This window comes from Gigantopelta aegis, chromosome 1, assembly GCF_016097555.1.
Source record: "Gigantopelta aegis isolate Gae_Host chromosome 1, Gae_host_genome, whole genome shotgun sequence".
NCBI classification, from domain to species: Eukaryota; Metazoa; Mollusca; class Gastropoda; order Neomphalida; family Peltospiridae; genus Gigantopelta; species Gigantopelta aegis.
Window position 1 is genome coordinate 4,471,190 of NC_054699.1, and position 27,997 is coordinate 4,499,186.

A 27,997-nucleotide genomic window follows, 5' to 3' on the forward strand; every position below is an offset into this window, starting at 1 on the left:
TTTATAAATATAACTGACATAATATTCAAAATGATAGAAAATTACATTGACAACAATATTTGTCAGTTTCATCGGTAAAACATTTATATTAAAACTAATTTACATACTTTTATCCCCCAAAAAGTGTGTCGATAGCGACAAACGGAAATTAAAATATCAAAATGGCGGCGCCCATTAAAACATGTTTTTATGTCACTAATGGGAATTATTTCAGAACAAAACGTATAGCCAGAATATGGGGTCACTTTATTTTAAGACCACACAGTGTTAGAGTACGGTTTGCACCTAGTCCTACTGGTATGCTCCATTTAGGAGGGTTGAGAACAGCACTTTATAATTATTTGTTTGCAAAATCACAAAAAGGAACCTTTATTTTACGCATTGAAGATACAGATCAGGTAGGGTACCAGACGTTTCGCCCCCAAGCCAGTTCCCCCAAGTGTCAGTTGGCTCCCAGTCGTTTCGCCCCCACCTGTCACTTCCCACCCAACTATTTCAAGTTGTCTGTTCACCCCTTCCCCTAGCTCGAGTCACCTCCAGCTACACGAAGAATCGATAGAATTTCTAACTGACGACCGACCTAAGACATCTTCAGACCCAGCAGTACACCCAGTTACTGGTACTGATGCCAAATACATGTTATTTGATTGGTTTCATCAAGAAAATTGTCACGTACCAAAAGAATATCTACGTAGATCAACACTGGTGAAGGAGCTAGCAAAGCAGTTTCATCGTGACAAAGCCAGGGATGTATACTGGCTCAACGAGGTGACACCAACGAATCATGTATTTGCATTCAGACTCGTAACGCATCTGAAAAACTACAGAATAAACACGGACACAATAAAGAAACAGTCAAAAACCATTTCCAGTTCAAACTGAACGATCTGGGACAACTCGTGAAAGGAGACGCACCCGATTATCTCCATGTAATACCAAATCAACAAAATTAAAACCAAGCCATTATAACCAGTCCCTCATTTTCTGGACCTAGCCCAACAAATGACAGCCCCGAGGCACATCCAACAACAAATGAGCATGACACATTACCAGTAAATGACACCAACACATCGACACACACAACAGACAACAGCATTCTGGACATGGGTCTGGGATCGATCCTCGTCAGTGGGCCCATTGGGCTATTTCTCATTCCAGCCAGTGCACTATGACTGGTATATCAAAGGCTGTGGTATGTACTACCCTGTCTGTGGGATAGTGCATATAAAAGGTCCCTTGCTGCTAATCGAAAAGAGTAGCCCATGAAGTGGTGACAGTGGGTTTCCTCTCTCAATATCCATGTGGTCCTTAACCATATGTCTGACGCAATATAACTGTAAATAAAATCTGTTGAGTGAGTCGTTAAATAAAAAAAAATTGCTTTCTTTTTTTCAATAAGGAGAGGTGACTCAAGCTACCCTTCCCCCAGTATTATGTCAGATAATAAAGGTGATTTTTGTAGAGGATTGTTTACAAGTTTATATTATTATTATTTATTTACAATTTGTTATGCGAGCAGGCATAAGTGACTTTGTTTTCTGTTAAATAATAAAAATATATATATTAACACCACAAATATCATATTTAATACCAAAGAGATTTAATTAAATAAAGGTTAGCCATAAAACTAAAACAAATTAGATTGATGCTTTTGTAATAATACTGAACATTATGAACTGGCCTTGGTGACCATTGGACTACAGGCTGGTAGGTACAGGGTTCGCAGCCCAGTACCGGCTCCAACCCAGAGCGAGTTCTTAAGGGCTCAGTGGGTACTAACTAACTAACAACTAACCCACTGTCCTGGACAGACAGCCCAGGTAGCTGAGGTGTGTGCCTAGAACAGTGTGCTTGAACCTTAATTGGATATATAGCCGATAATAAGATAAAAAACCAATGTGCTCTAGTGGCGTCGTTAAATAAAACAAACTTTACTTTTTTTTACTTAATGGGATATAGGAATGGAAATAAAGTGGAGATGAAATGAACATTATGATAATAACTGACACCAAAGAGTGCTTTGAATCACAGAGTTGGTATGGCCTTTTCTTATTTGTATAGGAGGTATTCACTATGCCATCCCTTTTTCTACTAGTGGGATTAACGAATGAGGCCAATTCTGTTAATTAGTAAATTAATTAAGCATCAAGAATCACTATCTGAAAACGCATGTAATGATAATCATTAATTGTGTACAATTAACTATTAATATATATGTACAGTAAACACCAAGTGGGGAGGATGTTTTTGTGGGGAAAACTGGCAATGTTTTGGGGCGAACTGATATATTTTTAATTTGAAGAGGGGTAGGGCAAACTGGTATGAAGCAAACAGGCTTGGGGGTGAAACATCATAGATTTGATAAAGTATTTAGGCAAGTGCTATAAATATTATTCCAGGGTTCCATGTAGCTCAGGGTGAGCAGAACATTTCGCCAACTTCAGAACTTGCAGAAACTTAGTTCAATTTTCTAACAAAATATCAATTACTACATGAAATTATTATGTCAAATTAAAATAAAATTTATCAGTTTGTTTTAAAAAATTGACAACTAGTGAATTTTGCGAGTGCCAGAGCTGGCCCTGCTATTCTGACAATTTAAAATGTATGTGTATTTTGTTCTTTAGACTCGTCTTGTTCCGGGAGCAATGGACAAATTGGAAGGCATTCTTTCTTGGACTGGACTTGTACCCGATGAAGGTACCATTAATTATTGTTTAAAAAAAATTATAATCTGCTATGGTGTGTTATCAGGGCTTCTAGAATTTTCATAAAATCCACAAGCCATGGGATCAGTGATTTAAAAAAATTACTAGCTATGATTAAAAATTCACTAACCTTACTTTACTTTAAAGTTAATACAATTTTACTAAATAATAGTAATAATCAGATATGTCACCTAAAGAGGGAGATAGAACTTAAAAATACTAACATTGGGAGTTGGGGTGGGGGCAGGATATTCATATTTACATTTGACTTATTTTTTTTCCATTAGCTGTCGGGCATGGCAATAGTAGTTATTTAGTAGCCCAACATTGAATATCACTAGCCATGGGAGTGGGGCTACCATAATCTAGAAGCCCCGTCAGGCATGGCAATAGTAGTTATTTAGTAGCCCAACATTGAATATCACTAGCCATGGGAGTGGGGCTACCATAATCTAGAAGCCCCTGATTTTCATATTAGCATTACTACTAAGCAGCTACATAGAGTTGCAAGTAAATTACTATGCATTGTTACATGAATTACAAATAATATTGTTCGTAGAATGATGCAAATATGTGGTGAAAAAGGTTTCACTTTTAAGCCATCTCGATCATTTTGGCTGAATTTAAGGATTTGCTCCAGCATAATGCATTACTTGGGGAGTAGTTTCCCCCACCCCCGTGTCATACGCTTATTAACACACACAGACCTACAAGTGCACATGTACAGGAAATGTTTTATTAAACGACACACTCAACACATATTTATTTACGGTTATATGGCATCAGACATATCGTTAAGGACCTCACATATACTGAGAGAGGAAACCCGCTGTCACCACTTCATGGGCTACTCTTTCTGATTAGCAGCAAGGGATCTTATATATGCACCATCCCACAGACAGGATAGCACATAGCATGGCCTTTTTGATATGCCAGTCGTGGTGCACTGGCTGGAACGAGAAATAGTCCAATGGACCCACAGACGGAGATCGATCCCAGACCAACCGCACATCGAGTAAGCACATTACCACTGGTCTACGTCTCACCCCTTGAATAGACGGACTGCACATCGAGCAAGCACATTACCACTGGTCTACGTCTCACCCCTTGAATTGACGGACCGCACATCGAGCAAGCACATTACCACTGGTCTACGTCTCACCCCTTGAATTGACGGACCGCACATCGAGCAAGCACATTACCACTGGTCTACGTCTCACCCCTTGAATAGACGGACCGCACATCGAGCAAGCACATTACCACTGGTCTACGTCTCACCCCTTGAATTGACGGACCGCACATCGAGCAAGCACATTACCACTGGTCTACGTCCCACCCCTTGAATTGACGGACCGCACATCGAGCAAGCACATTACCACTGGTCTACGTCTCACCCCTTGAATTGACGGACCGCACATCGAGCAAGCACATTACCACTGGTCCACGTCTCACCCCTTGAATTGACTGACCGCACATCGAGCAAGCACATTACCACTGGTCTACGTCTCACCCCTTGAATTGACTGACTGCACATCGAGCAAGCACATTACCACTGGTCTACGTCTCACCCCTTGAATTGACTGACCGCACATCGAGCAAGCACATTACCACTGGTCTACGTCTCACCCCTTGAATTGACTGACCGCACATCGAGCAAGCACTTTACCACTGGTCTATGTCTCACCCCTTGAATTGACTGACCGCACATCGAGAACACATTACCACTGGTCTACGTCCCACCCCTTGAATTGACTGACCGCACATCGAGCAAGCACATTACCACTGGTCTACGTCTCACCCCTTGAATTGACGGACCGCACATCGAGCAAGCACATTACCACTGGTCTACGTCTCACCCCTTGAATTGACTGACCGCACATCGAGCAAGCACATTACCACAGGTCTACGTCTCACCCCTTGAATTGACTGACCGCACATCGAGCAAGCACATTACCACTGGTCTACGTCTCACCCCTTGAATTGACTGACCGCACATCGAGCAAGCACATTACCACTGGTCTACGTCTCACCCCTTGAATTGACTGACCGCACATCGAGCAAGCACATTACCACTGGTCTACGTCTCACCCCTTGAATTGACTGACCGCACATCGAGCAAGCACATTACCACTGGTCTACGTCTCACCCCTTGAATTGACGGACCGCACATCGAGCAAGCACATTACCACTGGTCTACGTCTCACCCCTTGAATTGACTGACCGCACATCGAACAAGCACATTACCACAGGTCTACGTCTCACCCCTTGAATTGACTGACCGCACATCGAGCAAGCACATTACCACTGGTCTACGTCTCACCCCTTGAATTGACTGACCGCACATCGAGCAAGCACATTACCACAGGTCTACGTCTCACCCCTTGAATTGACTGACCGCACATCGAGCAAGCACATTACCACTGGTCTACGTCTCACCCCTTGAATTGACGGACCGCACATCGAGCAAGCACATTACCACTGGTCTACGTCTCACCCCTTGAATTGACGGACCGCACATCGAGCAAGCACATTACCACTGGTCTACGTCTCACCCCTTGAATTGACTGACCGCACATCGAGCAAGCACATTACCACAGGTCTACGTCTCACCCCTTGAATTGACTGACCGCACATCGAGCAAGCACATTACCACTGGTCTACGTCTCACCCCTTGAATTGACTGACCGCACATCGAGCAAGCACATTACCACTGGTCTACGTCTCACCCCTTGAATTGACTGACCGCACATCGAGCAAGCACATTACCACAGGTCTACGTCTCACCCCTTGAATTGACTGACCGCACATCGAGCAAGCACATTACCACAGGTCTACGTCTCACCCCTTGAATTGACTGACCGCACATCGAGCAAGCACATTACCACAGGTCTACGTCTCACCCCTTGAATTGACTGACCGCACATCGAGCAAGCACATTACCACAGGTCTACGTCTCACCCCTTGAATTGACTGACCGCACATCGAGCAAGCACATTACCACTGGTCTACGTCTCACCCCTTGAATTGACTGACCGCACATCGAGCAAGCACATTACCACTGGTCTACGTCTCACCCCTTGAATTGACTGACCGCACATCGAGCAAGCACATTACCACTGGTCTACGTCTCACCCCTTGAATTGACTGACCGCACATCGAGCAAGCACATTACCACTGGTCTACGTCTCACCCCTTGAATTGACTGACCGCACATCGAGCAAGCACATTACCACTGGTCTACGTCTCACCCCTTGAATTGACTGACCGCACATCGAGCAAGCACATTACCACTGGTCTACGTCTCACCCCTTGAATTGACGGACCGCACATCGAGCAAGCACATTACCACTGGTCTACGTCTCACCCCTTGAATTGACGGACCGCACATCGAGCAAGCACATTACCACTGGTCTACGTCTCACCCCTTGAATTGACGGACCGCACATCGAGCAAGCACATTACCACAGGTCTACGTCTCACCCCTTGAATTGACTGACCGCACATCGAGCAAGCACATTACCACTGGTCTACGTCTCACCCCTTGAATTGACTGACCGCACATCGAGCAAGCACATTACCACTGGTCTACGTCTCACCCCTTGAATTGACTGACCGCACATCGAGCAAGCACATTACCACAGGTCTACGTCTCACCCCTTGAATTGACTGACCGCACATCGAGCAAGCACATTACCACTGGTCTACGTCTCACCCCTTGAATTGACTGACCGCACATCGAGCAAGCACATTACCACTGGTCTACGTCTCACCCCTTGAATTGACGGACCGCACATCGAGCAAGCACATTACCACTGGTCTACGTCTCACCCCTTGAATTGACGGACCGCACATCGAGCAAGCACATTACCACTGGTCTACGTCTCACCCCTTGAATTGACTGACCGCACATCGAGCAAGCACATTACCACAGGTCTACGTCTCACCCCTTGAATTGACGGACCGCACATCGAGCAAGCACATTACCACTGGTCTACGTCTCACCCCTTGAATTGACTGACCGCACATCGAGCAAGCACATTACCACTGGTCTACGTCTCACCCCTTGAATTGACTGACCGCACATCGAGCAAGCACATTACCACAGGTCTACGTCTCACCCCTTGAATTGACTGACCGCACATCGAGCAAGCACATTACCACAGGTCTACGTCTCACCCCTTGAATTGACGGACCGCACATCGAGCAAGCACTTTACCACTGGTCTATGTCTCACCCCTTGAATTGACTGACCGCACATCGAGCAAGCACATTACCACTGGTCTACGTCCCACCCCTTGAATTGACTGACCGCACATCGAGCAAGCACATTACCACTGGTCTACGTCTCACCCCTTGAATTGACGGACCGCACATCGAGCAAGCACATTACCACTGGTCTACGTCTCACCCCTTGAATTGACTGACCGCACATCGAGCAAGCACATTACCACAGGTCTACGTCTCACCCCTTGAATTGACTGACCGCACATCGAGCAAGCACATTACCACTGGTCTACGTCTCACCCCTTGAATTGACTGACCGCACATCGAGCAAGCACATTACCACTGGTCTACGTCTCACCCCTTGAATTGACTGACCGCACATCGAGCAAGCACATTACCACTGGTCTACGTCTCACCCCTTGAATTGACTGACCGCACATCGAGCAAGCACATTACCACTGGTCTACGTCTCACCCCTTGAATTGACGGACCGCACATCGAGCAAGCACATTACCACTGGTCTACGTCTCACCCCTTGAATTGACTGACCGCACATCAAGCACATTACCACAGGCTACGTCTCACCCCTTGAATTGACTTCGAGCAAGCACATTACCACTGGTCTACGTCTCACCCCTTGAATTGACTGACCGCACATCGAGCAAGCACATTACCACAGGTCTACGTCTCACCCCTTGAATTGACTGACCGCACATCGAGCAAGCACATTACCACTGGTCTACGTCTCACCCCTTGAATTGACGGACCGCACATCGAGCAAGCACATTACCACTGGTCTACGTCTCACCCCTTGAATTGACTGACCGCACATCGAGCAAGCACATTACCACTGGTCTACGTCTCACCCCTTGAATTGACTGACCGCACATCGAGCAAGCACATTACCACAGGTCTACGTCTCACCCCTTGAATTGACTGACCGCACATCGAGCAAGCACATTACCACTGGTCTACGTCTCACCCCTTGAATTGACTGACCGCACATCGAGCAAGCACATTACCACTGGTCTACGTCTCACCCCTTGAATTGACTGACCGCACATCGAGCAAGCACATTACCACAGGTCTACGTCTCACCCCTTGAATTGACTGACCGCACATCGAGCAAGCACATTACCACAGGTCTACGTCTCACCCCTTGAATTGACTGACCGCACATCGAGCAAGCACATTACCACAGGTCTACGTCTCACCCCTTGAATTGACTGACCGCACATCGAGCAAGCACATTACCACAGGTCTACGTCTCACCCCTTGAATTGACTGACCGCACATCGAGCAAGCACATTACCACTGGTCTACGTCTCACCCCTTGAATTGACTGACCGCACATCGAGCAAGCACATTACCACTGGTCTACGTCTCACCCCTTGAATTGACTGACCGCACATCGAGCAAGCACATTACCACTGGTCTACGTCTCACCCCTTGAATTGACTGACCGCACATCGAGCAAGCACATTACCACTGGTCTACGTCTCACCCCTTGAATTGACTGACCGCACATCGAGCAAGCACATTACCACTGGTCTACGTCTCACCCCTTGAATTGACTGACCGCACATCGAGCAAGCACATTACCACTGGTCTACGTCTCACCCCTTGAATTGACGGACCGCACATCGAGCAAGCACATTACCACTGGTCTACGTCTCACCCCTTGAATTGACGGACCGCACATCGAGCAAGCACATTACCACTGGTCTACGTCTCACCCCTTGAATTGACGGACCGCACATCGAGCAAGCACATTACCACAGGTCTACGTCTCACCCCTTGAATTGACTGACCGCACATCGAGCAAGCACATTACCACTGGTCTACGTCTCACCCCTTGAATTGACTGACCGCACATCGAGCAAGCACATTACCACTGGTCTACGTCTCACCCCTTGAATTGACTGACCGCACATCGAGCAAGCACATTACCACAGGTCTACGTCTCACCCCTTGAATTGACTGACCGCACATCGAGCAAGCACATTACCACTGGTCTACGTCTCACCCCTTGAATTGACTGACCGCACATCGAGCAAGCACATTACCACTGGTCTACGTCTCACCCCTTGAATTGACGGACCGCACATCGAGCAAGCACATTACCACTGGTCTACGTCTCACCCCTTGAATTGACGGACCGCACATCGAGCAAGCACATTACCACTGGTCTACGTCTCACCCCTTGAATTGACTGACCGCACATCGAGCAAGCACATTACCACAGGTCTACGTCTCACCCCTTGAATTGACGGACCGCACATCGAGCAAGCACATTACCACTGGTCTACGTCTCACCCCTTGAATTGACGGACCGCACATCGAGCAAGCACATTACCACTGGTCTACGTCTCACCCCTTGAATTGACTGACCGCACATCGAGCAAGCACATTACCACAGGTCTACGTCTCACCCCTTGAATTGACTGACCGCACATCGAGCAAGCACATTACCACAGGTCTACGTCTCACCCCTTGAATTGACGGACCGCACATCGAGCAAGCACTTTACCACTGGTCTACGTCTCACCCCTTGAATTGACTGACCGCACATCGAGCAAGCACATTACCACAGGTCTACGTCTCACCCCTTGAATTGACGGACCGCACATCGAGCAAGCACATTACCACTGGTCTACGTCTCACCCCTTGAATTGACGGACCGCACATCGAGCAAGCACATTACCACTGGTCTACGTCCCACCCCTTGAATTGACGGACTGCACATCGAGCAAGCACATTACCACAGGTCTACGTCTCACCCCTTGAATTGACGGACTGCACATCGAGCAAGCACATTACCACTGGTTTACGTCTCACCCCCACATGTACAGATACATACAACACATGGAAATAAACACATAACAAGCACGCATACAAAAATACAACATGCAATATACAAAAATGGAACACATGCATGCACGTACACACCACTCCTAATTCACTCACTATCACGTTATGATGTCTGTCATGTTATTGTATTGTAGGTCCAAGGCAAGGTGGCAGTTATGGTCCATATATACAAGTAAGACATTACATTTGTTGACTGTAACACGGCCAGTTATGGTCCATATATACAAGTAAGACATTACATTTGTTGACTGTAACACAGCCAATTATGGGCTGTCTCGTCATATTCATTATTTGACTGTGTATTTTCAATAATGTTCTTGTGTTAATAATTATATTTTAATTCAGTATTGCTTATTCGTCACCCTAAACGTATAAGTATGCATATCCTGGGGGAAATACTGGTGTTCTCATTTTAGATTAAAACAAATAAAATTAAGCAAAAGAAAGGAGATAAAGCATTATCAGGTTATAGTAAACAATTTTTTGTGCTCTTAATTTTTGAGGCTACATTGTCTTTATTGATTAATGTTTTATAGTTTAGATTTACATGTAATGTAGATTCTGAGCCATCATGGTGTGACAGTATTTTATAGATAATACACATGTACACCGTAAAGCTGTATTCTAACTGGACGCGAGTGTTTTGAGCGATTACTTTAGAAATTCGCATTGCATGCGTGTGGTTAGGATACGGCAATTGAAATCAATGTCCAGTTAGAACACAGCTTTAAGGTACATGTGTATTATCTATAAGATACTGTCACACCACGATGACTCCGATACATGTGTATTATCTATAAGATACTGTCACACCACGATGACTCCGATACATGTGTATTATCTATAAGATACTGTCACACCATGATGACTCCGATACATGTGTATTATCTATAAGATACTGTCACACCATGATGACTCCGATACATGTGTATTATCTATAAAATACTGTCACACCATGATGACTCCGATACATGTGTATCTATGCAATACATTTCACTTTTGTTGTTTTTGTTTCAGTCTCAAAGGTTAGCCATCTATCAAGAAAATATCCAAAAGCTACTTCAGGTAGTCATTCTTCAACTTTATAGAACTGTACACGTTTGAAACCAACAGTTGTAAAGTAATTTGGTAGTCTGACCATTAAATTAAATAATAGCAGAAACTTTGTAATTTTACATAAAAAGTAAGAATTTTTTTTTCTGATGTACCATTTTTGATGCATGTTTAACATATTGTTAAAGTGTTTACATTCAATAGCATTAAACATTTGTGTCAATGTTACAAGCCATTTATCATCTTCAAAAATGTTAATGTGCTTAGTCAATCATTCCAGGCATTAATAGTGTTTTGTCGCTTTTATTTTCGCAAATAGTTTACTTAATGTTTCAAGATTTGACAGTTACGGTATTTTTTGTGTAGAATAAGACGGCCTACCCATGTTTCTGTACACCGAAGCGACTGGAACTTCTGAGAAGAGATGCCGTGAGACGAGGCGAGACGCCTAAATATGACAACAGATGTAGGCATTTGACCAGTGACGAGGTTACAGAGAGACTGGAGAAGAAACTTCTACACGTTGTCAGATTTAAAGTAAGTTCAGAGATTTCAGTTTTTACGGTACAGATTCAGGGAGGAGGTTGGCCTGGATTCCACATGATCCCCAACCCACTTTGTTGGGGGAAACAAATTGTAATTAACAGTTAATAAAAAACAAAAAAATTAAATATAAATGGAACTGTATGTTGCAGAATGACAAATTTCGTAGCCAAATAAAATGCAGCAGTACTGTAATTAAATATCTTATTTGTTATTTGCACGTGGGTGTATGTATAATGGACACCAAGAGAAATGCAAAACAGTGTTATGGTTATCGGTGGTAGCTTTAAACTTATAGCAGCTACTGACTTGTAATGTCATGAAAACCCACTGTAACTGTGAGCTATGATTTTGGTTACTCAGTTCATATCCATGTATGACACCACTGCCAAATTTGATATAAAATGTTCTGTATTATCTTCAGCTGCAGCACACTGTAACTCTGAGCTGTGATTTTGGGTGCAGTAATTAATGATAATATTAGTTATTTTAGTTGTCATGATAAAATGATATTTTTATTTTCCAACAATTTTATTATGCGATCTTGTGCCAAAACCTGTGCACAGATTTTAAAAGTAAGAAAAAGTTATTTAATATATTTAATTTTTTTATCTTTCATTTTAATGTTCTTTTATTTGTATAATATTATCGTCTCTCATAACTGTATTGAGTGGCTTTTAAAATATTATGTATATTGTTTTATATTTTTCAAAAGGTGAGACGGGAATAAAATATTGAATTGAATTGTATTATATTAATTATTGCACTTGTCAATGGGCCCATTGGGCTATTTCTCACTCCAGCCAGTGCACTACGACTGGTATATAATAGCTCATGGGATGGGCTATCTTATCTGTGGGATGGTGCATATAAAAGATACCTAACTGCTACGGAAAAATGACCGGCCTTGGTGGTGTCGTGGTTAAGCCATCAGACAAGGCTGGTAGGTACTGGGTTCGCAGCTTGGTACCAGCTCCCACTCAGAGCGAATTTTAAATGGGTAGGTGTAAGACCACTACATTGACTTCTCTCTCACTAACAACTAACATTTCATTTCATTTCCACTTATTTTGTGCTTATATCCAATTAAGGTTCAAGCATGCTGTCCTGGGCCTGTACCTCAGCTATCTGGGATGTCTGTCCAGGACTGGGTTAGTGGTTAGTGAGAGAGAGAAGAGGGTGTAGTGGTCTTACACCTACATGTACCCATTGAGTGGTTAAAACTCGCTCTGGGTGGGAGCCGATACCGGTCTGCGAACACTGTACCTACCAGCCTTATGTCTGATGGTTCAACCACGACACCACCGAGGCCGGTAATAACTAACCCTCTAACCCTCTATCCTGGACAGATAACCCAGACAGTCGGCTTGAATCTTAATTGTATATAAGCACGGAAATAAGCAGGGTTATCTCTGCCACTCGCAAAATTCACCAATTGTGAATTTTAATCTCAACTGGTGAATTTTATTTTAATTTGGCAAAATAATTTCAAGTAATGATTGATATTTTCTTTAAAATAATGGTAGATTTCAGATATTTTTTTAAGGTTAATAGATAATTTGGTGAAATATTGTGTCCACCCAGAGCTGGCCCTGATAGGTATAGCAGGAGGAGGGAAAATGTAGCACATTTCCTTTAACATTAGATGTCAGAATTATCAAATGTTTAACATCCGATAGCCAGTGATTAATAAACTGATGACTCTGCTCTTGTGGTGACATTAAACGAGACAAGGTTTTAACTTTTCATGTATTATATCATTGCCAAAACTTTGTATATTATTTTTCCTGTTTCAGCTGGAGCACACCACTGATACCTGGGAAGACTTGGTGAAGGGGCCGAGTTCTCACGACGTAGCCAACATCGAAGGCGACCCAGTGAGTTCTGTTCTGTGGTAAATCACTTGTTGCTAACAGCAACCTGCCTGCCCAGTGGTAAAACACTCACCTGTCCGTCTAGGATCGATTCCCATCTGTGGGCCTATTGAGCTGGTTTTTGTTCTAGCTAGTGTACCACGACTGGTATATCAAAGGCCATGGTATGTGCTATCCTGTCTGTGGGATGATGTATATAATAGCTTCTTACTACTAAAAGAAAAATATAACTGGTTTCCTCTCTAAGACTATATGTAAAAAAATTACCAAATGTTTAACATCCAATAGCCAATGATGTGCTCTAGTAGTGTCCTTAAAAACAAACTTTAACCTAACGATCACTACAAAAAATTCTTTATTGAAGGAAGGGCGAGGCGTAGCCTAGTGGTAAAGCATTCGATTGATGTGTGCTTGGTTCGGGATCAGTCCCTGTCGGTGGGCCCATTGGGCTTTTTCTCATCCCAGCCAGTGCACCACAACTGGTATGTGAAAGCTCATGGTATGTAATATCCTGTCTGGGGGATGGTGCATATAAAAGATCCCTTGCTATTAATGGATAAATGTAGTGGGTTTCCTCTCTGAGACTATGTGAAAATGACCAAATGTTTGATATCCAATAGCCGATGATTAATAAATTAATAAAATCTACTGGTGTCGTTAAACAAAACAAACTTTAACATAGCGATCTCTACAAAAACATTCTTCACTGAAGAGAAAGAATCGTTTGATGACATACTAGCAGCTTGTTTATCAGTGCTTTTGTATTGTCTCATAACGGCCATGGCAATTACCCATGGCAATCGATAATGCCTTGGAGATTGCCACAGTGTTTTTAGTTTTATGCAGCATGTATTTTGCCATGGAACTTTAAATTTTATATCTCACTTTTCTTAATTAAATATGTATTTTTTGTAATACTGACAAATAAACTCCTCTCTTTCACATTAACCAAAACATTGCTGTTGAATTTTATGACCTTTAAGATGTTTTCCACAGCATGTTATTTTTTCCATGGCCAATTTTTAACTTGACAGGGTTACATAATGGTAATGGTGATACTTGGTCTTAAAAAATGTGAGAAAAAAGTAAAACCCTTTTTCACCATGTTACTCCTTCCATTTATTAGCAAAAGGTCTTTTGTATGCAGTTTCTCACAGACAGGACACAAAATAGCACAGCCTTGATATATCAGTTACAGGGCGACCAACCTAATGGAAATATTTTTCCGGAATTTTCTGGTATTTTTAAGCGCGCAAACGCCCCTTTCAAAACAAGTCTAAAGCACACGAAAACACCATTAAATTTTTCAAAAAAAAAAGAGATACATAACAATAAAAAAAAAATCTTATTTATTGGAATGTTATGTATTCAATAATAAAAGTATAAATCAATCCACATAAGTGGCAGAATTTTTCTAATTCCTTTTTAAGCATAACCCAACTTTATGGTTTGTCTAGTAAAACATGCTAAATATATTCATCAGTGTAAATAAAATTACTATACCTAGTACAGCAATTGACAGCATTATCACACACACACAAACAGACAGACCAAAAATCATCACACACACACACCCAAAAGCCCCACTTTATTAGCAAATAGTGTTGTACAGTTTCACTCCCACGTACAGATTAGTAATAGTGACAAACTTGGGACCAATGTTATTTTTATGTACCGTATACGCAAATATTTTCACAGCTAAAATATTTTGCGATCAGGCTTTCATTTTACATTTTCGCGAGGAATTATTTTCGCGACTGTCCCCCGATAATAAAATAAAAATTACCCATATTTCATTTGCCAAACTGTTTTCAATGACAATTTCACGCACATACTTGGACATGTTCACTGTGCTGTCAGCAAGACCATTACCATTACCAATATTTATTTACATGCTCATATACCACTAGAGTTTCGAGCATGTCTGTCCCGGGGGGCCCGATCTCTGGATAGCCAGTGAGATGTCAATGTTGTATGTATGTCTGATAAGACTATTGTCATGTTATCGATGGAACACGCACATGCGATACAGAACATTGAAAAATGCAAATATCATAAGAAATAACTTTTCATTATTGGTGATACTCACAAACTTCCATTTAAGGTTACAAAGAAAACAAACAAAACTGAGATTAAGTAACCACAGACTTGCACCCAAATGTGTGTCATTTGGATCAAATCCATGTGACCAGGCAGGTTTACAGAACCACGTGACCTTGCGGACCACTGACTGCTTGATTCTGATATGGGTTGGGCGTGTAGAGATAAGTAAATAATAATATACCAAATCGGAAATAAGTTCGTGCATAATTAAATTCACGGTGCTAACAACTGTTCGCGATTTTCGCGGTATATTTTATTCGCAAACATATTTGCGTATACAGTAGGTACATTGCCACATTTGCACTATTTCATCAGTGGGGTCAAACTAATTTGTGGTTAACTGAATCAGGGACGAAACGTCTGGTACCCACATTAAGACTGGCTATCGTTATGCATTATGCTTACATTACTATTAGATTTGTACTTTTCGTGGCAAAATCCAACAATGGTTTGTAAAAATTTAAATTTTTTATAGTTTAACTTACTTGAATAAAACCAGATCGGTAGGTATATTAATTAATTAATATTAATGTCATGAATGAGTCACAGATTACTGGTAGCCAAATTGTATTTAGTGAAAAGAAAAGAATTTAAGAAGAGAATTGTGGATCCGTTTCTTTTGTTTTTGTACAATCGCAAAGTGTTCTGTTATATGTTCAGATTTTTACACACCGAGGCCCCGTAATAATTACTATATGATATTTGAAATATCTTTAAAATGAATACAAAAATTACATAGCAAGTAAGACAAATTTCATACATGGCTTCAGTTTACTAGATTGTCAAAAACATTTTCATTGGTCGGCTGTTGACAAATACAGCCAATAGACAAACGTCTTAGTAATAGCACGAAACAGTCGATAATACCAAGTTCAGGTTGCAATGGAGAATGCAAAATGATAAACTCTGTTTAATAAACTCGTGATTTAAAAATATAGAAAATTAAAAATATATTCAGACATGATTGCTTCCAAAAAAACCATAATGATAGTGAATTTGGAAAATATTTCCAAATATTTGGCATTAATTCCGGAATTCCGGATATGGGTTAAAAATTCCGGATTTTTCGGAAAATTCCAGAAAGTTGGTCACCCTGCAGTTATTTTTTATACAATATAATTTGAGACTCAGTTTGTTTTTGTTATTTACAGAAGTAAAAGTCATAACAGACTGAGGTGATCTATATACAGTTTATTTCTTAGAATCAGTTTCTCTATACATGTATAAGTAAACCTGCTTCCCCATGTTTTACCAGCCTTGGTGATGTAGTTATTCATTTATCAGTTTTACGACTGGTAGGTACTGGGTTCATATACCCTCACCAACTTCAACCCAAAGTTGAGTGTATAGTATAGTGATAACTAACTGCAAAGGAAATAAAGTGTGTTTATAAATTTTTCGATTTGAGATTGGAAGCATATGATGTAAAATTTAAACACAATAATTTCCTGCTTTACAGTATATGTTGGAATTACAGTATAAATTCCAAATTGATTGAAACATTTAATTTCAAAATAATTTTGCACTGACACACTCTTTCTGTAATTGGAATAAGATGAAAGTAGAATTTTCTGAATTGCAGGTTTTAATGAAATCTGATGGATTCCCAACATACCACTTTGCCAATGTCGTTGACGATCATCTGATGAAAGTTACGCACGTCCTACGAGGAGATGTAAGTTGCTCTGGTCCAGGCCCTAATCTAGTCGGCAAAATTAACGTTTTCTTCAGTGAAAGTCGGCTTAAGTCGATGAGATATTAGCTGTAGTGAGAAGTCGAAGTCACCGTAATATTTTGGACCTAATCCGATTTCAAAAACAAAATCACACAACAGACGTCAAGACCCCAACTTGTTTAGTGTCATAGCTCAGTTGCCACCATGTTTTTACTTTGTACATCAATGCATGTTGCACCGTTTGCTGTGACCAGTCAGATGTTGTTTTGTTCTTGGTCACTTATTTTAGTAATGCCAAAAACACTAATTATTACTTTCAACACAACACCATATTATCAATTATTTAATAATACATGTATCGCGTTTTTAATGAATCATACAATTGTTTGTTTAAATTTTATTACAGAAAGTAGTATTTGATATCGAAATATTATGATTATAATGGAGTGTATAATTAGGAATGATTTCCAAATGAATGTGGAACATGGCAGAACTTTACGAATGTACAGATAAATTTTAAGTTTGCCTATTTTGATCACACTTTTTCCCATTCTCCTATGAATGGAGAAGTCACTTCTTCTACTTGTTCAATTCTAGATTAGGGCCCGATGCTTACACAGAATTTGTTTGTTTTATTGAAAATAATTTTGTCCTGTTAGCAAGTGAATTTATATTGCATCAGTATGGTAGAACCGTAAATGGCTCCCAGTTAATGGACCAGTTAGTGATTCCCCTCAAGTTCAAGGTCTGCTATACAACTGTTAAAATGTATTGAGTGCATTATTAAATTAAATATTTCCTTCTTTCTTTTAAATATCCATTCTAGTGGCCAGTGTGCAGTGCATAAATGTCTGTAATTTTCTCATTCTAGGAATGGCAGCCGTCGACAATGAAACACATTCTGTTGTATAGAGCCTTCGACTGGTCACCACCTCACTTCGCACATCTCCCGCTTATTGTCAACAAGTAGGTCACTACAGATCTAATATGTGCTTCTCATTTGGTTTGTTATCATTACCATTTCAATGTTAATTACAGGTGTGAGAATTGGTGAACTGTAAAAAAGAGGAAATCTAGAGGGGTCCCGGAAATTCTTGAAATACTAGGTTAAAATCTGTGTCATCTGACACATTTTGCAGGAAAGGACGATTAAAATGCAAAGAAAACAGATGATCCGAGGAGAATTCCCACCCCTGTAATTAAGAATACACGGTTAATAAAATAAGTGTTTGTTAGTTGGTTTGTAAATAGTAAAAAAATATTTCTGACCTATTTTGCATTGCAGCCAGTGAAAAGAATAGCCACTATATGTGTGATTCCTAAACATATGTCTGATGCCATATTACTGTAAATAAAAACGTACTGAGGGCATCGTCCCAATAAAATGTTTCTTCCATCCACAGAGTCAATATTAAGTAATGATCTACATTCTTCAATTGTTCTTGCAGAGATGGAACCAAACTTTCCAAAAGACAGGGAGATTTACATGTTGAGAACATCAAGGTATGCACTGATGTTTGCACATAGCATAGACACAATTTTAAATAGGTTGTCATTAAATACCATTTTTCTTACGAGTTGTTTCAAAACAAGCAAAATTGAGTTTGAAAGGTTTTCAAACAAAAGGTTGCAAAATAAATGGGATCTAACAAGACATGAGTAGTATTCTATTTGATACATATCCTAAAAAAACTGATTGAAACAAATTGAGAATGTACCATATTTTTGTTTTGCACGATCGTCAGTTCATTCCAAGGAGTGCGAAGAAATAAGCCTCTTGTTTGAATATACCGCACTTCTTCTCTAACACAGATTATTTTGAGGAGTGTTACGTTCCCTCTTTGACAATTTCAGAAGGGCAATTTTCCACACAAGTGGGGTTTTAATCAATATTAGTCTGACATTAAGACAGTGATTTGTGAGAAATTAAAAACGAAAAACACTGAAAGTGTTCCTTTTAGGTCATTATAAATTAAATGCTAGATTTTCATTTTTAATTGATTTTCAAAATAGGAGCGGGGATGAAATTTTATTTCTTATACCATACATGGAGCAAAAATATTTAGCCATTAAAAAATGAGGGCACACCTTTTATCTATGATTTATTTTATACTGGGATTACTGAGATGTATGATGTTGATATTAAACAGAACAGAGGCTACTTCCCTGAGGCAGTTTTAAACCTGGTGACAAAGATTGGAGGTGGATTCGACATGGACGGTACGAATGGAATGGGTCTCGATGAACTCACTCAAAAGGTACAGAACATTACAGTCCTTGAATACATGTTTAAGACACCACATCCCATTGTTTAATCAGCAGCTATTAGGTGTCATACACATCATGGCTTTAAGAATATGGTAGCCCCAAGCCCAGTTTTGAATTCCAAGCATCCTAGGATGCTACTAAGGTCAAGCCCTGTTGGTCTAAAGAGTTGGTAAAGAAAAAGTCATTATGTACTAAGTACCTCTCATGTTATAAGAATCAAACATATGCAGCCCTGAGAAATATAATAAATCAGTGTTTCTGCCAGAGAGTAAAATGGGTATGGTGCCATACCCAAAATATTTTGCAGATTTTTTTTGTAAGTTAACATTTTGACAAAATTAATTACTCTTATCATTACTGTATGATTTTCTTAACCCTAACCCAAAACTCAACCCATTTTTGTTCTGGGGAGGCCCCCCATACCCCCTGCTGACTGTGGTTGCATTCAATTCCATAGCACCATACTCAAAAATGTCTTTCTGGCAGAAACACTGTCAATATACCCAAGTTCCTTAGTCAGTATTTGAACCTATGAGAGAATGAATGGCTGTATTTGATTATGTTTCTCAAATTCTTTAAATAATAAAATAATAATGTAGAAAAAGTGATACAGATGACTGAAAAAGTTACTTTTTGAAAATATATTTTATAATAAATGAATTTTAAGTTTAGTTATCATGTTTGTTTTATGTGTTAAATGAAAATTTGATGCAACAAATTCTGAAATAGTTGATGAAAGAAACCTTTGTACAAAACTGGTTATCAAATCATAAATAAGATTGTTGTTTTTTAATAAATTGTTTATATAAATAAAAAAGATATTATTTCTTTTAATCCACTGAAAAAAAAATAAAACATTCACTGATTGTATACAAAAATATAAAACTTTAATTATATAAAACACGAGTTTAAAATGATTTTTTTTTTATTAGGCATATTTTGTTTTCAGTTTTCTATTGAAAAAGTCAAAAGCAGTCACGGTCGACTGGATATGCAAACTCTGGATGATGCTAACTTAGAACACCTGAGGATTAAAGTCAATGGAGCAGAGAGAAGCCTAATCATAGACCAGCTTCGGGAACTGGTGTCAACTGCTTATTCAGAAAGGTAAAATATAATTTGAATATTTATTTTACTGCACCTTTTAATCTGGCGTGCAACTATTCCAGAATGTTGAGGTATGTGAAGTGTGGGTGGGCATGAATGATTAATTTATCGTTTGCTGGTATGTTATAAAATTAATCATACTGCACAGCTCGAACTTAACAACGGCTGCCGTCATTGAGATATAAATTGCTGTAGGTAGAGATCATCAACGATGGCACTTTTGTGTCGTAGGTAAAGCTCCTGAACAATGGCAAAATGTATACACCTGGTATACATTATCTGCCAATATTTAACATTTGCAAATTTGAAATGTGTCTACATACAGTAAAATAACCTTTCAGTCATGTTTATTTGCAGCAAGTAGAACTGGAGAAAAATTACTGCCATTGGTAAAGCTCCTCAACATAGGCAGGCTGGAAATTGCCGTCGGTGGGACATTTCACCCATGACAATTATTTTTAAAATTTCTTTGGGAGATTAATTCTTAAGTTCGAGCCCTGTGTTGTTTTTCTACGATCAAGAAGTAACTGCTGCCAATTCTGATGTAATGTAGCCTCCAAGGCTGCCAGAAAATTCTTACGTTAGCAGGCATTGAATTAAGCAAAGTGTTTGGTAACCCATGTACAGGTTAACATATATTATGGACTTGATAACCTATAGGTTATGACCCATTAATAATATCTTAACATTAGTTCTATAAAACCATTCACAGACTCAGTAAAATGTTTTTGTTCATTCACATGACAGTTCTGGTACTGTTTCTTGTAGGAAGCGCAAATAAAAGATCCCTTGCTGCTAATTGGAAAGAGTAGCCCATGTAGTGGCGACAGCGGGTTTCCTCTCAAAAACTGTATGGTCCATAACCATATGTCTGACGCCATATAACCGTAATTAAAATGTGTTGAGTGCGTCGTTAAATAAAACATTTCTTTGTTTCTTTCTGTTTCTTGTATGGGTATTTATATTTGAATAACACTCAAATTATGTGACAGTATCATTTTCTTTTGATAATATTTTATGGAGAATGAAGGAAGGAAGGAAGGAAATGTTTTAACAACACACTCATCACATTTTATTTACGGTTATATAATGTCAGACATCCCTGTATGGTTAAGGACCACACAGATATTGAGAGAGGAAACCAACTATCGCCACTTCATGGGCTACTCTTTTCAATTAGCAGCAAGGGATCTTTTATATGCACTATCCCATAGACAGGATAGCACATACCACAGCCTTTGATGTACCATTTGTGTTGCACTGGCTGGAGCGAGAAATATTCCAATGGGCCCACTGACGGGGATCGATCCCAGACCGCCCGCACATCGAGCGAGCGCTTTACCACCGGGCTATGTCCCGCCCCCTTATGGAGAATGAAGTAGCTTTCTCAAATATTCTGACTTTCTCTTAACCTGAATGGCTGTTTCGATCCCCGACTTAGAAAACCTTTTTATTATATCAAGAGGTGCGTAATTTAATTTCTCTCTGTATATATAATTAATGACCCCTTGCTGCCGACTGATATGAGCTGCCTGGTTCAGAGTCCAGAATGGTGTGCTTGAATCTTAAACCAGTTATCATATTATTGAAGTATGCAGTGAACAGTTTATTTATGTACATGTTAACTCTATTTCAGACTGGGCGATGCTTCCATTACAGATCACATTCTCAGTTCTCAGTACATTGGCTCTATACTAGACTGGGCTGTGTCGGAAGTAAGTTTTATCGACAGTTATCTTTTCCTTTCATTCCTATATTTCTCTGACTCTTATGTACATATCAGATTTATCAAAAGTTTGACATACAGAAGCCGATGATTAATTCTCTCTACACTTTCTCAAATTTGCCATTACTCTTCTCCTTCTTCAGTTTTTTCTCACCAAATGATACGTTGTTTTATTCTCTTTCGGAGGCAGGATTTAACTGTCAGTTGAGTGCTTGCCTGAGATGCTTGCGTCGCAGGATCGAACCACCTTAGGAGATCCACACAACTGATTGGGTTTTTCCTTGTTCCAACCAGTGCACCACAACTGGTAAAAGGCTGTGATTATGTGTTTTCCTGTCTGTGGGAAAGTTAATCCAAAAAATCCTTTGCTACTAATGAAAAAATGTCTCTACGACTTTGTTACCAAATGTTTGACATCCATTAGCCTATGATTAATCAATGTGCTTTAGTGGTGTCATTAAACAAAACAAACTTTTTATTCTCTTTCGTTTTGTTTTACTCTCACATACAGACACACACACACACACACACACACACACACACACACACACACACACACACACACAGAGACACTCATTTTCTTCTTCTTGTTTTTTTTATTCTATTCGTTTTATTATTTGAAATTTTTCCTTTTTCTTGAATTTCTTTGTCATTTTCTCTGGCCTTCTCGCATCAGTCTATTTTTTTCTGTCTGTCTGTCTTTTGCTCTCTTATCTTCATTTTTGTCCTGCTTTATTTCAGAAAAGGATCATAAAGACTAACGATCTACTGGATTCTAAGTTCAGCTTCCTGTGGACAACCCCTCAAGAGCAGGACATAGCAGACTTAAAGAACTCCCCAGTCTCGGTTCCCGACCTGCTGCACGGCTGTATCACCACACTGGACACAGTGAGAGACTTTGATATCGGTCACGTGACTCAGTCTCTGCGGTCTCTGATCAAGGATGAGAAGTTAAAAATGAACACCTGTATGCACTGTTTGAGGAAGTCCCTCAGTGGCTTGCAGGTCAGTTTTCATTCTTCGGCCATCTTTACAGGGTGTATACTACCAAATCAAATCCTATAGATGACAATAGTAACATATGTGGCTAAAACTCGTACCTGCAGCATATCAGTCGACATAAACATCACAGATATAAATACTACCACCCCTCACCCTTAAAGTGAATCAGAAAAAATTGGGGGTCAAGCTGCTCATTTCTGACAATGGGTAGCATCTTTGACTACCCTAGTTCCACACAAAAAAATTGTACTTTTTTACAGGTACCCCTCACGTTTCAAATATAGGGCTACTTAGTGGTACTAGATGAAATAAAACTGCATACATTTTTTGACCAGATGAAACCTTTACTTTTTTTTTTACAACACACTCACATTTATGACCAATCACAGGACTTGTGGTGTTCACTTCTCTATCAGATGTTCGGTGCACCTCAAATTTGACCCAGCCGGAAGTTATTTGGTTTAGTGCTACCTACAGGGGGCTGTATCAAAGATGCTTTATTGCAGCTTACCAGATGTATTTATTAATTTTTATTTTTAAATATAAATATTATAATAGTGAAACACTTCAAAACTGGATTCTCAATAAACCAAAATTCTCTCAAAACCACATGTTTTTAATGGTCCCTCTGTGAATATCGGAACCCTTTAAAGCCAGACATTTTTAATGGTCCCACTGTAAATATCGGTACCCTTTAAAGCCAGATGTTTTTAATGGTCCCTCTGTAAATATCGGAACCCTTTAAAGCCAGACATTTTTAATGGCCCCTCTGTAAATATCGGAACCCTTTAAAGCCAGACATATTTAATGGCCCCTCTGTAAATATCGGAACCCTTTATAGCCAGACATTTTTAATGATCCCTCTGTAAATATCGGTACCCTTTAAAGCCAGACATTTTTAATGGTCCCACTGTAAATATCGGTACCCTTTAAAGCCAAACGTTTTTAATGGTCCCACTGTAAATATCGGTACCCTTTAAAGCCAGACGTTTTTAATGGTCCCTCTGTAAATATCGGAACCCTGTAAAGCCAGACATTTTTAATGGTCCCTCTGTAAATATCGGAACCCTTTAAAGCCAGACATTTTTAATGGTCCCTCTGTAAATATCGGAATCCTTTATAGCCAGACATTTTTAATGATCCCTCTGTAAATATCGGTACCCTTTAAAGCCAGACGTTTTTTACTTGAGCCCGTAGGTGTCTGATTTACAGAGGTTTTGCTGTATCTTAATGCCCATTAAAAACTAAATTCAGATCATTTCATTTGCTGGTAGTTAAAAGATTAATTTCTTTAATGTAAAAATCTGAAGAATGAACCATAGATTAAACATGTTAGTTTTACATGTATAGTTTACCCAGTATGTCAACTTTTCAGTCAATTTGAATGGAATAATTGGAAGCCAAAGGCCCTAAAAGAAGAAGATTCTATTTTTAACCACAGCATTTTGAGTAAAGCATTGTCCGGGCTAGTTCTGGGTGAATGAAACATTTTGCAAAATTATCTATTACACTTTTTTAAAATCGGACAAACCCAGTTATTTTCAAACAAAATATCAATTGTTACATTAATTTATATTGTGGAAATAAAATAAAATTTGGTCAGTGCCAGAATCGGTGCCGATTGTTTACCTGCAACACTTCCAATTTTATAGTTTCAAGTTGATTGTTGATTTTGTTTTGATTTTTTTTTTTTTTTTTCAGCAAGGCCCTCCAGTTGCAGAAATGATGACAATTATTGGCAAAAAAAACACAATACAGAGACTAAAACACACAATGGACGTTCTGACAAAATCCTAGCAGTTTCTTTGCAAACAACTTCTGCAAGCAACAAAATGAATGAATGAAGTGTAAATAAAGCTTATTTACTATTGGACTGCACAAGAGATGAAACAGACTGGAAGTTTTTTTTTCCCAGAAATCTCAAAGAAATTTATTAGGGTTATTGTGAGCTCTTCAAAAAAAAGAACAAAGTTGTGGCACACTTTATAAGAACTTGAAGAAAAACAAACAGAAATCTGATGTCAATGGTTTTCTTTAGTTTATTGCGTAATACTATTCAATAAATTTAATGACACAGTTAATATACATTTTATAACAGAAATAATCAGGTATGCATCAATAAAGATTTTATCATAAATACATGTATAAAGAATACCACTAGGGTAAGTGCTAAAAATAGCACAATGCACAACTTACCTATTGTATAGCACAACTTACCTATTGTAGCTCATACAAGACCACTAGACTGATACGAACAACATACAGTGAAACAATCTTGAACCGTTTTAGAGTTATGCCCTGGAAACGGTTAATCATTCTGGCTATTTGTTTCCAAGGTAACAGAATTTAAAATATATATCGAAACCTAGCAGCAAAAGACACTACTAGACCACTAGGCCGATATGTGTATAAACAAAATTAAATTTATCTCAATGTTTTGGAGTTAAATTGGCATCTCTCTCAGTTAGTCCAGATCCCACATGAAGTGAAAATGAATCTAAATCAGTGACATTTCTATCATACATAAGAAAGAAATAATGTTGCATATTGATTACAAAATGTTTTCAACTGCCGACTCTTTTTGGTTTTGTTTGAATACCCATTGGTGAGAACATCCTTCATTACATATGATAACACGTATACGTGTGATAACAATTTAAAGGCATACAACTGGCTACTTCTAGGTGATGACTAGGGGCCTAATTCACTAAACTCTCGTAACTTTGTGATCTCACAGTTCAGTGCTAAAAGACTTGCAAAGAGGATGCTTTGTTGTCTAACAGAACCTAAGAGAGCTTTATGAATTAGGCCCCAGATCTCCAATGTAATACCATCCAACAATAAAAAGCATATTGAAATTGATTACAATGGTGAAATACAGTTAACCTGTGATGTGTAAGTTAGTTACAAGTGCTAGGACCATAAATATGTTTTTTAGGATATGTAAGAAATAGAATACTCCAGTACATTCATGTCCATTAGATATCATTCATCTTGAAAGTTGTTGTTTAAAAACTTAAACTTGCTTTTGCAATTTAAGATACATTTTAAAACAACTTGTAAGATAAATGGTATCTAACAACAACTCATGTAGTATTCTCTATATATCTTGTGTCTCAAAACTAATTACCTATAATTTGAGGTGGCATCAAGATCTGCATTGAGCCAGACTGGATTGTTGATGGCAAAACACACTTGAGAAATACAATGAAAAATACCTACTAAATAGTTCTTCTTTGAACACATGAATACTTTTCAATTTAATGCTAGATATTCAAGATTACTTTGAATACATTCATTACGACTAAAAACACATTTTAAATAATAAAAACAGTATCATTATATAATAAAAACACACATGTACATGTATTAACTATTATGTATAGATCAACAAGGTGAAATAAAACAACCAATATGCACTGCAAAAGAGCATTAAAGGGACACACCCTAGTTAAGGCTAATTAACCATTACGCTATTAAACCCATTTTTTCACAAATAAAATTGCACTTTACTTACCGTTTATTATTAAGAATATACATTTCCATTCACCTTAAGTGTTTTTTTGGTAATCCTTGTTTTTGTAATACCACAAAATGCATTTTTCTTATTTCTTAAAAATGCACACGTTTGAGAAAAAAACGTTGAGCAGACAAGGTCTAATCTATTTTTAGACGGGATATTTCCATTTCAATGTCACAGACGTTGGTATACCACGTGACCGTTTTTGGTTCGGTTGGTTTTCTCGTGTACGGTTCGTGCAATCAACATCTGATTTGTTGTTGTTCATTTGTGAGATTTTTCTTCACAGTTCATGAACATTTTCAGTAACAATAAAGTTCAGACAAGTAAGTGTCTCAATACAAAACGTCACAAACCCATAATTTTGCTAAGTCTTATGATATCTGGAGAGGGGATACAACCAGGACAGAACAGCTGGAACATGTCCAGGTGATGGTGAAAGGAATGCACCCCAAGTCTGTGAAATTTGTCGTGACGTAGGCATTGTAGGCATTGTTGTGCTTCGAGCGACATCTACCGGTGACATCAGAATACTAACTTTCAAAATTATTTCAAGCAATTGGGACATGGGGATTCCCATGGTATTTATCGATATAAAACCTGCTTTTTCACTCCATTTGATAAAAACGTGATCTAAGTGTGTTACAGGTTTGTAGATTAACCAAATTATAATTTATTTTCGCTGGATGGAACTAGGGTGTGCGGCTTTAAAAGAATACAATATTTGAATGAAGTTATACAATAAAACCAGACCATTAAAACATTGGGGCCGTGTGCAATGAAGTCATCGGTTATGCACTTACGGTGATCTTATCTCCAAGATCGCGTTATGGAATGGGGCCCTGGGGCCTAATTAACAACGGTCTCTTAGGCTCTGTTAGACAACAAAGCATCCTCTTTAGAAGTCTTTTAGCATTGCACTGCAAGATCGCAAAGTTGCAAGAGTTTAGTGAATTAGGCCCCTGGTCCATAGGAACTGTGTACTCCCATTTGAGGGTGTAAATGTATCGGGGTTTTGGCCCTACTTAGCATAAATAAAGTTTAAAATGTGGCTTGTACCCTCCCACTAGATACTTTGACCCTCTCACTAGAGATTGTGCTCTGTGGGACTTAACAAATCAATGTATCTGCACTTATTTTCAAACAATATTAAACGGATCATTAAAGGGCAGAATTGTTCTGAAAATAAGTGATTTAGGAATAGGCAAAATACTGTATTAAGGTATCTTCCAGCAGGCTACAATTAGATCAACATGACATAAACTTGGTAAAACAAGAATTAGACATCTTAATAGGAGGGGGCGAGACATAACCCAGTGGTAA

The 27,997-nt window shown here is 39.2% G+C and overlaps 1 protein-coding gene across 1 annotated transcript; it reads left to right on the plus strand.

Moving 5' to 3' along the window:
• Window positions 1-161: 161 nt before the first annotated feature.
• LOC121368627 (probable glutamate--tRNA ligase, mitochondrial) lies at window positions 162-26,265 on the plus strand. The gene is made up of 14 exons (XM_041493369.1): window positions 162-398; window positions 2,628-2,700; window positions 9,938-9,975; window positions 10,821-10,868; window positions 11,223-11,393; window positions 13,196-13,276; window positions 16,959-17,051; window positions 17,923-18,017; window positions 18,500-18,554; window positions 19,202-19,309; window positions 20,269-20,426; window positions 22,063-22,141; window positions 22,894-23,157; window positions 24,856-26,265. The coding sequence occupies exons 1-14, from the start codon at window positions 162-164 to the stop codon at window positions 24,949-24,951; spliced, it is 1,596 nt and encodes a 531-aa protein (XP_041349303.1). The 3' UTR covers window positions 24,952-26,265.
• The last annotated feature ends 1,732 nt before the right edge of the window (window positions 26,266-27,997 follow it).